We start from the raw sequence: 12,273 nt of genomic DNA, 5'->3' as shown, positions 1-12,273 counted from the left end.
ATTAAAATGTGCAGAGGAGAAACGACGGGGACTAATAGGCACGCAGGGTGATGGCACCGGTGGCACTGCTGCAGGGTTAGCTGCTAGCTAGTCAGCATTTCAAGTTCAGACAGCAACCGGCGAGTCGACACGCTTTCCTCAAATGATCACGAGAAAACACAGAAGTGAAGCAAAACCACAAGAAGCAGCAGATTCAGATGCAGCGTTGCTCAGTTCTTGTGTCTGTGTGCATACAGCGTGTTTGGATAAGCTCCCAGGTGTGATAAAAGAGGGTAGATATGGACAGGGGTGTCAAACTCGTCTCAGCCCAATTTCATCTTAAGTGGACCAGATCAGTAAAAACAGGAAAAAACACAACTCTAAACTTTTCCTTTGTTTTAGTGCAAAAAAAGTATGTTCTGAAAATGTTTGCATTTCAGGAATTATCTTTTAACAAAACATCATGAACAACCTGAAATTTCTGAAGAAAAATAATCTCAATTTCAACAACATCATGCCTCAGATTATCATTTACACATCACAGCTGACAGAGCGTCTACAAAGATGCACAACTTTGTCACAGGAATCTGAAATTGAATGATATAATATTTAAAATGAGACACAAAATGACAAAAATGAGAAACAAAATGACAACAAATTAAACGAAACTAAACAAAAAAGAGACAAGAAATTAAACAAAAAGTTACAAAGTTTTACAAAAATGGACAAAACCGAGAAACAAAATTACAAAAAAATAGACTAAAATGAGAAAAAAAAACACAAAATGACAAAAATAAGGCAAAAAACACAAGCGAGACAAAAAGGAAACACAAAAAGACAAAAACAAGAAAAAAAACTACAAAAACACGCAACAAATGACAAAAGTCAGACAAAAAAGCCAAAAAAACAAGACACAATATGACAAAAATTAGACACAAACCGACAAAAATGAGAAACAAAATGACAACAAATGAAACAAATGAGACGAAACAAAACATAAAAGAGACAAGAAATTAGACAAAAAGTTACAAAGTATCATAAAAATGGACAAAACTGAGAAACAAAATGACAAAAAAATGACAAAAGAGGGAGACAAAAAACCCCACAAAATGACAAAAAATAACCCTAAAAACACAACACAAAAAGACAAAAACAAGAAACAAAACTACAAAAACACGCAACAAATGACAAAAGTCAGACAAAAAAAGCCAAAAAAACAAGACACAATATGACAAAAATGAGACACAAACCAACAAAAATGAGAAGCAAAATGACAACAAATGAAACAAATGACACGAAACAAAACAAAATGAGACAAGAAATTAGACAAAAAGTTACAAAGTATCATAAAAATGGACAAAACTGAGAAACAACATGACATAAATTGACAAAAGTGAGACAAAAAAACCACAGAGTGACAAAAATAACACTAAAAACACAAGCAAGACAAAAAGGAAACACAAAAAGACAAAAACAAGAAAAAAAAACTACAAAAACACAGGAGACAAACGACAAAAGTCAGACAAAAAAAGCCAAAAAAGACACAATATGACAAAAATGAGACACAAAACGACAAAAGAACAAGCTAGTGTTTTCATTCATGATCAAAACAACTTGTCATTGTCTTGAAATTATCTTACATTTATAATTTTACACATTTAAAATTTGCAGTTAATATCTTCTCTATAGTTTTTACACTTTGAGGGACGGATTGGACCCTCTACAGCAGCGGCCCCCAACCTTTTTTGTGCCAGGGATCGGTTTAATGTCAGACAATGTTTTCACGGAGCGGCTTTTAAGGTGTGGCGGATAAATACAACAAAATAAAATGATACGACCGGCATAAAAACTGGTATTTTCTAAACATAATAATTAACGTGAATCCACTGTGTATGCAACTTTATTAGCAGCCTCCTTGTGACATCGCGCCAACATCATATCTGTTAACTCGTCGACCTGGAGTGTACCACGGTGATGTATTAATCCTCTCCAACAACTGTGTCTCAATGTCCTCTGCTATTTCCCCAATGCGCCGAGTAATGGTGCTAGCCGAAAGAGGCACCTGTGGTGTCTTTTTAACCGCAGCCTCTCCTAGAATTGCACGGCAAATGTCTTTAGTAGCAGGAAGGATCAATTCTTCACCAATAGTGAATGGCTTCTTAGCCTTAGCAGTACGGTTAGCCACCAAGAACGATGCTATCAACGTGCTCGACTTTGTTGATGTGGTGGTCCTCAGTAATTGCTTCTGTCCTTCTTGTTCACGTTTTCTTCTTTCAAAATGCTCCAAAGGCTCGTCTTTTAATGCAGAATGCTTGGTCTTCAAGTGGCGAAACAGTTTTGAAGGCTTCACTGCCTCATTAGAGAGCCGGTCGCCGCATATTATGCAGAGCGGGGTCGGTGCGTGAGAACAACCTGTTGCAATCAATCCATATTTCAAGTAGGATTCCTGGTGTTGTCTGTTAAAAGCAGCTCTGCTTTTCTTTGAAGTCGTAGGCTGTTCTTCTGTGTCCTCACTGGCTCTTTTACCCTGCGCAAAGAAACTTTCCAAAGACCTTTGTTTTTTGTTCATTTTGCTAGCTTAGCCCTAACCCCTTTCACCCTTTGCGCTTCAGTGTCACGCCCGCGGTACACTTTGAGATGCACTAAAGTATTTCGCTTAATTGACCGACACTGCAAACACGATTATACAAACACTATATGCCGATGGAAAGCTTAGATTCTCCTGAATCCGCCGGTATAAACCACTTTCAGATGCGATTACCACAGCGGGTGAGAAAAACACATTTGTCTGACAAACAACGAATATCCATCCATCCGTTCTCTATACACGGCTTCAACGCACACAGCGCGACTCGCATTTCCGGGTTCATTATTACACACAGATGAAAATATTCCACAAAAAACGGCCATAATCCAACCTTGGACATCCAGACGAAACAAGCCAGTAAACTATTTTGTCCAAAACATGTCTTGAAGTCGGTATATACTCCACGAATGAGTCGTTTTCAAGGAAATGCACCTCACAATGCGCGTCCAATATTCCCTGTATCTCTCGTCATATTTTTATTTACAAATAGAATATTAGCGATTTTTTGTACTGAAAATGGCTGGAATTGACTGAAGCTTAAAGGTTAAGAAGGTAGCAGATGTAGGTAAGACATGAGACCGAGGCAAGCATCTTGACATGCCTCAAGAGTGAGTCACAGACAGATGTGGCGGAGAGGATTAATTTTAATTTAAAAAAAATAAAACATGGTTCAGAATCACAAAATAAATAATACGGAAATAATGTAAGTTATGCATTCTTTCTGTGTGGCCCACGGTACCGGTCCGCGGACTGGGGGTTGGGGACCACTGCTCTAGAGGACTGGTTTTGGCCCACGGGCCCCATGTTTGACACCCCTGGCCAGGGGAGAGAAATGGAGGGATGGATGAAGGGATATCTGTCCACTACTCCCCTGGCTGTCCACAGAGTGTTCACATACACAAATTTAGTCTTACAAAACACAGTGGGAGATGCTGGCCGGCTCTGACTCGCTACAAGAAACTCCACGACTGGAGCTTGTTCACCATAATCACATAAGGCTGGAACAGATACAGCAGCAGCTGAGTGGGGAGAAAGGGGAAAGAGAGAGAGAGCCAGAGAAAAAGTGAAGATTACAGAGCTGGAGTTACTAAAAAAGGATCAGCCTGTTGAGAGAAAGAGAATCAAAGTGCTCATAAAGAGAGAATTGGATGTCGGAGAGAAAGAGGAGAAAGAGGAATGAAGTTTGGGGATTGAGAGGATGCTAAAAATGGGGATGAGCCTGGCGACAAAGAGCGGGAGAATAATCAAGAGAGAAGCGGCTGGGAAGAAGCACGAGGATGAAAGCGAGGAGAGGAATGAAACTCAAAGCTCTATTTAAGATGGAGATGGAAGGAAAAAGAGAGGGAGAGCAGGACAGCTTGAATAAGTGAGAGAGAGAAAGATGGAGCGAGAGGAGTGAAGCGCACCTCAGAGCGGCTTCAGCCAGAGAGGAAAAAAAGGGTTTTAGCCAGATTAAAGAAGCCGGGCAGGCCTCTTAAGACCATCCGCCTAATGAAATATGTCAAAGCCCATAAAGAAACACTGAGGCCACTTAGGAGGGGAGGGAGCAGGAAGCTGGGCAAATACACCGCATCAGCAAAAATGAAAAACACGCAAAAGCCCCGTCAATATGCATTAGCTGAGACGTCAGCTGTGGAGGAGATGAAAAAGGAAAAACAAGAAGAAAGGAACGCTGCGGCGAAGAAAGGGATCGCTTTATTTATCTTGGGATGCCAGGAAAATCATAGCAGGAGAGGAGGAGGAGGGCGGAGGTGGAGCCACTTGTGGGAATGCTGAGTGTGGGGGATTTGAGGTCAGCGGCGGACATCTGTATTCCACCGGCAGCAGGACTGAGCCGGCTGCTGCAGGTGAATTTAGGAGATCAGCGGTAAGGAAAAGAGGCAGAGAGGAAGCTATGCCTGTCGTCCAACATCACAGCTGAAACGCCGGTCGAGTTTCTTCGCTTGCGTTGTCATATTACAAGACAGCGGGTGTTCTAAATGAGATATCTACACAGCTGCTATTAAAAAAACCCCACTTCTGCTAGAAACGGTCAACTGAGCATGGAAACTCTGTGAGCAACGTTTGATTTATATTCATGCTGAAGCCACAGAGAACAGAGTTTTCCAGCATGGGCAGCTAGAGAAGTTCATCTGACTCGGAGGAAATTCGTTCTATCTGCTCGTATCGCGGCACAAAGTGTTCCTACACAACTTGGAGCTCATGCGTAAAAGCTCTCATAACTTTGCGAGTGATTTATCTGTGGTGTTGTCAGTCATCCCTGATTAAACTTCTGTTTTTTTCACACCCTTACTGCAACCTTTATCTCAAAAGATCAACACTATATTCAGATTAAAAAGCAATCTTGTGGTGTAGGACACAATATTATTTCTAATGTTGTTCCATAAATGAAAAGGCAGGCACATACAAGATATACCTAGAGTTAAGGGAGTCTTTTCCCCCATTTTAGCACCAATATTGGTCTAAAACAATCACAGAAGCTGGGTTGCCATTACCCTTAGATATGTGTAAAATGTAAATGGCGCAATAAAAACTGGTAATGGAAACACTTGAATTTCGAAAAAGGACTAAAATATCGCTATAAAGTTTTTACACTCTCATGAGGTGGTTTTTTAGACGTTTTAATATTGAAAAATATCGCAAAAGCGCAATATAAACACTTTTTCCGCAATTATACGTCACCGGACGTGACGTACCTGGTCACATGACCAGTTCTCTCGGAGTAAACATGGCGCGGTACGTGTGGACAGAAGAGGAGACCGAGACTTTTCTTGCCATTATTCTTGAGAAAAACATCGCTGCCATACTAGACAGCAAACAGCAGAGGAATTCAGAGTGTTAGAAGGAGATAGAAACAGGTTTTGGGCATCCATCTTCCTGCAGTGAAATCTTGCAGGATGATATTTTACGAGAGTTACGATGCTTCTGCCCAGAACAACCTTCAATGGAAACACGTTCAAAGCGCAAATATACTTTGTCGAAATTTTTAGAAATATCGCTTTTATTTTGCGAAAAACTGTAATGGAAACCCAACTAGAGAGAGAGTAAGATTTTCCTGCAGAAACTACAAAACATTTTTCATGTATGTTAAGCTTTTGGATCAAACTGTCCATCGATATACACCCCCTGTCAAAAGTTTTGAGACACTTTCTCATTCAAATCAATAAGAACCCGTCTCAAAACGTTTGACAGGGGGTGTAAAGCTCCATGGTGATGATTACAGAGTATGCAACAGGTAAAATCGATTAGATTCACCAATTAGGAATGCAAAACCGGATTTTTACTAAACATTCACAGGCGCTGAAGCTTAGTTTGTGGGTCTTTGAGTCTTTTCTTTGAGTTTATTAAATAACTACATCATCAACGGCAAGCAGGATCAATATGAGTGACCCAAAACAAAGAGTAGCATGCATTTACCAACACAAAACAGCACCGGTAATTTCATGATTTATGTCGTTCAAAAGTTTGGGGTCACTCAGACAATTCCATGTTTTACACGAAAACTCACACGATTAGCACCATCCATGTGCTAACATAACTGCACAAGGGTTTTCTAATCATCAATTAGCCAATTAGCTAACACAATGTAGCATTAGAACACAGGAGTGATGGTTGCTGGAAATGTTCCTCTGTACCCCTATGGAGATATTCCATTAAACATTTCCACCTAGAATACTGCACTTTCCAGACTGTAAGCCGCCACTTTTTTTCTCACATTTTGAACCCTGTTTTAATGTTTTAATGTGAAGCACACCGAGTTGTCCCCTGTGTATGAAATGTGCTACACAAATAAAGCTGATTTGCCTTGCATGTACTGGGACTCTCTCCATCACTGCCACGAGCGTATTTAAATGAAGCCATGAGGAAAATTATAATATACACCGATATAAAAGTTAGACCCTCCAGAAAAACCACATTAATCACCAAAATACCGCTGATTATGCGGGGGTCAATTATTTCCCAAAAGGCCGCATAATTTCACAACTATTCGCATACTTTGCAACTTTCCGCAATTTCCCCGCATAAAATGGCATAAAAACCCCGCATATTTATTCGCATAATCAAGGATTTTAGCCCGCGGAATCAAGGATTTTAGAACGTGGAATTAAGGATTTTAGAACGTGGAATCAAGGATTTCAGCATGCGGAATCAAGGATTTTAGCACGCGGAATCAAGGATTTTAGAACGCGGAATCAAGGATTTTAGCACATGGAATCAAGGATTTTAGCCCGCGGAATCAAGGATTTCAGCACGCGGAATCAAGGATTTTAGCCCGTGGAATCAAGGATTTTAGCATGCGGAATCAAGGATTTTAGCCCGCGGAATCAAGGATTTTAGCACGTGGAATTAAGGATTTCAGCATGCGGAATCAAGGATTTTAGCACGTGGAATCACGGATTTTAGCCCACGGAATCAAGGATTTCAGCATGCGGAATCAAGGATTTTAGCCCGCGGAATCAAGGATTTTAGCACGTGGAATTAAGGATTTTAGCACATGGAATCAAGGATCTTAGCACGCGGAATCAAGGATTTTAGAACGTGGAATCAAGGATTTCAGCACGCGGAATCAAGGATTTTAGCACGTGGAATCAAGGATTTTAGCCCGCGGAATCAAGGATTTTAGCACGTGGAATCAAGGATTTTAGCCCGTGGAATCAAGGATTTTAGCCCGCGGAATCAAGGATTTTAGCCCGCGGAATCAAGGATTTTAGCACGTGGAATCAAGGATTTTAGCCCGTGGAATCAAGGATTTTAGCCCGCGGAATCAAGGATTTTAGCCCGCGGAATCAAGAATTTTAGCCCACATTTTTCTGGAGGGTCTAAAAAGTGACCCATGTCTGGATGACAGAATTCTTGCAATCTGAAGTATAAAATGACTACTAGAGCAAACACCATACGCACACAGTACTTTCAACCACCACTGTGTAATGTCATCCCATGAAAAAATAGTGAAATTGCTGCTTTATGTTATTTTTATACACATTTTTCTGAAAGAAAATCAGGCGGAACTGAGTGCTCAGAAATGTGCGAAGCAGAAGCCGTTGTAATGTGATCTGGCTGCTGTCAGCTGAGTGAGGATGGAACACCGTGGGCCTGCTGACCCGGGTGGCCATAAAGCAGCAAGAGCTCCGACACCGAGTGCTTCACAACTCAACTTTGTCAGCCGAGCAGTGGAAGGAAGGAGGGAGGGGGAGGAAAAAAGAGAGAACACAGGAAGAAAAAAAACTCTTCACACACAGGGTTGATTTGTTTCTCTGTGTGGATGAACTTGTTGATCCGTTACACCAAACAAGAAAACGAGGGCAGCGAAAGAGTGTGTTAGAGCGGTGGATGGAAGAATAAAAAAGAACAGCAATGAGTTTTCTGGATGTGATTGCATCTCACCATTCCTCTGCTCCGCCAGCGATCCCACGTTGCTCTCATCGGCCACTGCAACAAAAAAAAGAGCGACAATCACACGTTAAAGATCGCAAACCATACAGAAACACAAAGCAGGTGGTTCTGGTGCTCCGTGTCGCCTCATAAACGGCTACACTGGACTTCAAAATGACGACGGAGGAGGACAAGCGAGGGACGAAATGACACGGACCCAAAGAGGAAATGAAAAAGAAGCAGAAATATAAGAAAAGCAGAGGGAAAGAGAGATATTGTGATTGTGAGGGAAAATGAGAACACATCGAGATGAGACAATGAGAGAAATAATAAAGGGAGGGAGAAGAAAACAAAGCCCCGCCAACCACCACCAGCTAATCTAACTAGGAATTGCGTTGCAGCGGCGGCGGCCACCACAGGCAGCGCACCGTGGGACACAATAATAGGTTTTCATTACGCTGCTATTTCTCTTAAATAATCCTTTTCATTTTTTATGAGGTCAATTTTCCCGGCGGACAGATGAGGGTGAAGGAGAGAGAAAATGAGAGTAAGGGAGAATATTGGAGAGAAATCGGTGACAGATGCAGCGTGGAGAGAGAAAAAAAAACCACACAACCGGTGAAAGCAAAGCGGAAATCAAAACCCTGCGGCGACGACGCATCTGTAGCAACCGAGACAAAGACACAGAAATGCCTTTCTTCTGCACATGTGACAGATAAAATAAGTATTTTTAAAGTTTGGGAGGGTGAAAAAAAAGGAATATTCCAACACACGTGATGCTGGCAGACAATGAAAAGCTTCCTTTTCCGTGCAGGAAGGATAAAAGTCTGCACGGCAAGCAGCCAAGTTGGTCTAAAATCATGCTTTTACTGAGTTAACCTTTTGGCCTCTGAAAGGATGAATGGTTTTGGATTACTAGGAGTTGTCTCTGTTTGCTCTTTGATACTGTTTTTCTGATGCACATGACATTCTGAACACTGATGAGCTGATTGTTCTACAACCTGGCATGATGCCGCTTCCTCCATGCCAGCTCTCACAAACAGTTCAACAAAGGAAAGGCACAACTTTTGTCGGCTTTTATTACAAAGTATTCACAGAAAACACAACATGGCCAAGGTGTTTGATCAAAGAGAATCACTGGTTTTGTTGGGTTTCTCTCTATAGAATAAAAACTCAGATAAAACCTTAAAGCCAACCTTATAACATCTATAAGGCCTTGATCTGACGCTGTAGAGTTACCCGAGATAACTTTTTTGTGAATTGGTTCATTTATTTGAATCGGTTGTGGTTAGCATCAACTGCAAGGTGTCAGATGCTGTGGAGAAAATGACTTTAACTGCACAGTGAATCAAATTGTGGTTACACTTAGCACTGACTGACTGCTGTATTAAAAGAAAATGACTTTGCAAGTTTTTTCTGACACAAATGGGCCTTTGGAGTATGACTATGCAGGGCAGCAGGAAAAGTAAGCCCACTTATAGAAAGCTAATCAGTCCATTTTACCTCTTGTGACAGAAATCTATGGATTCTCCAGCTGTTTCTGACTGTTTGATGAACGGATGTGTTTATTATGCTTGAATAAATGAAACCTCAATTAACATAACTGGTCCAAAAATGGAGTTGCTCTCAATTCTCATCGTTTTGTAGATCTCCCTAAAAGGTCTTTGGGGTCACCAAAAATGACCCTAAGGAGATAAAACTCCTGATTTGGCTGCTTTCATGGATCTTTCAGGACAACTTTTGGTAAAAGAAGTCTCAGTTAAATCACAGTCGATTAGTCAAATGACTATTTTTCTCTGGATTTAATCTGAGTCATTGCCCACAAAAATCACTCAGCCTGCAAGGAGTGGTGCCTATTCTCCTAAAAGGTTTGATGTTTCCATGCACTTTAAACATCTTAAAGCCAATCCATACAGATATTTTCCAAAGCAGACCATTTCTTTGTTCTTTTTTTTTAACTGATAAATGCATTAGTGAAAAGAACTGAGTAGCAGAGACTCACTGTGAAGTGATTTGCTTGAAAAAGTTTCATTCAAAAGCTTTTTTTTTCAAAAAAAATTCTTCTACCTTTCATATTTGAGAGCTTCTTTCTGGCACTTTGAAGCATTTGTGGAACAAAACTGCTTCGTAATGCTATGATCTATCCGAACAAACCGACACCACTTTGGTGAGTCTCAGAAAATTCTGAATATGAGGCAGCAATCGAGTCAAGTGACTCCACTATTCATCGCAGCAGAGGCAGGAGGATTTCTGTGTGTGGGAAAGCTCTGAGTCAACAGACTATTTGCTCAGGCATCCAGGGTCAATAAAAGCAGCTCACCTCTCTCTGTCAAGTGGTGTTTAATAAAAGCTAAGCGGCTCTCTGGTGCTGCTGAAGCTCAGATACATGTGACCGTAAAGGCAGACAAAGACAGAAGCTCTCATGAGGGAAAAAAAAAGGCAAACGGGTCAATACATAACTGGACTTCTGAAGCCCATGGGATATATCTTGCATACATTTTTATAAAAAGTAAAAAAAAACTAATGTCTTCTTTATAAATTCCATAATTATTCTTTAAGCAAACAATCATTTATTAATAAAAAATGACTGGATATCACTAAAACGTCAACAAAGGTTGAGATTATTGTGACAGATATGTATTTTTTGGCAATATATGAAATTTTCAAAACCCTCTCTCAAGGAAGTGTGTTAATTCCAAATCACATGAAATGCTCCATGTTTTGTACATCGGCTTTGTCTCGTTTTTGTTGTTTTTGTATCATTTTGTCATTTTCTGTCTCGTTTTTGTTGTTTTGTTTCTGAGTTTTGTCGTTTTCTTCTTATTTTTGTCATTTTGCATGTCGATTTTGTCGTTTTCTGTCTCATTTTTGTCGTTTTTTGTCTCGATTTTGTCGTTTTCTGTCTCATTTTTGTCATTTTTTGTCTCGATTTTGTCGTTTTCTGTCTTGTTTTTGTCAATTGTGTATCAACTTTAATGTTTTCTGTCTCATTTTTGTTATTTTGCATGTCGATTTTGTAGTTTTCTGTCTCGTTTTTGTCAATTGTGTATCGACTTTATTGTTTTCTGTCTCGTTTTTGTCATTTTGTGTCTCGATTTTGCCGTTTTCTGTCTTGTTTTTGTCAATTTGTGTCTCGATTTTGCCGTTTTCTGTCTCATTTTTGTCATTTTTTGTCTCGGTTTTGTCGCTTTCCGTTTCAGTTTTATTGTTTCATGTCTCGTTTTTGTAATTTTGTGTCTCAGTTTTTGTCCATTTGTGTACCGGTTTTGTTGTTTCGTGTCTCGGTGTTGTCGTTTTTCGTCTCGTTTTTGTCATTCTGTGTCTTAATTTTGTTGCTTTCTGTCTTGTTTTTGTCATTTTGTGTCTCGATTGTGTCGTTTTCTGTCTCATTTTTGTAATTTTTTGTGTCGGTTTTGTTGTTTTCTGTCTCACTTTTGTTTGTTTTGTGTCTCGGTTTTGTCATTCTGTGTCTTAATTTTGTTGCTTTCTGTCTTGTTTTAGTCATTGTGTGAGCTAAATGTGGATTTATGGCGCGTTTCAATTTCAGTTGTGCTCAATTGTATATCTAATATTTAGAAGAATCTTTCTGTAAAAATGCCATGTGGTGTTTGGTTATAGGCGGCCATGTTGATTTTAGGCCTGAAAACAGCAAAAAAAAATGTCACCTACGATCCAAAAAGCTCCAAATGCGTTTGCCTCTTTAAATACAGCCCGTCTAGATGGGGTCAGCATCTGAGGTCTTGGATGTGTTCAGAGCTGCTGCCATCTTTGCACACACACACACACACACAGATATAGAGGCAGAGCTCTAACTACCTTATTTCAGCTCTGAGCACTCTGGAGAGGGAAGGGATGAATAGAACTGCAGTGATAACACAGTAAAAAAAAAAAACAGATTGAAATGGAGGATGGCCAGAGATGGAGATAGAAGCCAGAGAGGGGAGACAGATAGTGGTGGGTATTGGAGTGGGTCCTCGGTGGGATAGAGCAGGGAGTGTGTGCGGCGGCGTGTGCAGACCACCCTTGTCCATAATGAAAGCCAATCAGCTTGGGTGGCAGAGGCGTGTGCTGCAGGAAGAAAGCCAATCCACTGAACCTAATGAACCGGGATTGGAAATCAGAGAGAGTCGGAGAAGAAAGAAGAGACGGAGGGAAGAGACGGAGAGCAATGAACTCGTCTGCTTTCAGCCGAGAAACAAAGAGTTGAAGGGGAAAAAAAGAGACATAAACACAGATGAAGGGGAGACGTGGGAATAAAAGCAGAGAGAGGGAACGAAACAAAAGCTGTATCAAAAAGAAAGGTAAAAAAATTGGAGTTAGGAGAAGAGAGGAGG

At 40.6% G+C, this 12,273-nt stretch overlaps 1 protein-coding gene across 1 annotated transcript in view; it reads right to left on the bottom strand.

Annotated features, from left to right (window-relative positions):
* The window catches only part of pard3ba (par-3 family cell polarity regulator beta a), a 261,589-nt gene that overhangs the window by 129,859 nt on the left and 119,457 nt on the right, over positions 1-12,273 (bottom strand). The window contains 1 exon segment of the mRNA XM_051942372.1: positions 7,952-7,996. Within this exon segment, the coding sequence (XP_051798332.1) occupies positions 7,952-7,996 (45 nt within the window).

This window comes from Acanthochromis polyacanthus, chromosome 22, assembly GCF_021347895.1.
Source record: "Acanthochromis polyacanthus isolate Apoly-LR-REF ecotype Palm Island chromosome 22, KAUST_Apoly_ChrSc, whole genome shotgun sequence".
NCBI classification, from domain to species: domain Eukaryota; kingdom Metazoa; phylum Chordata; class Actinopteri; family Pomacentridae; genus Acanthochromis; species Acanthochromis polyacanthus.
This window is presented reverse-complemented; position numbering and strand designations above follow the sequence as displayed.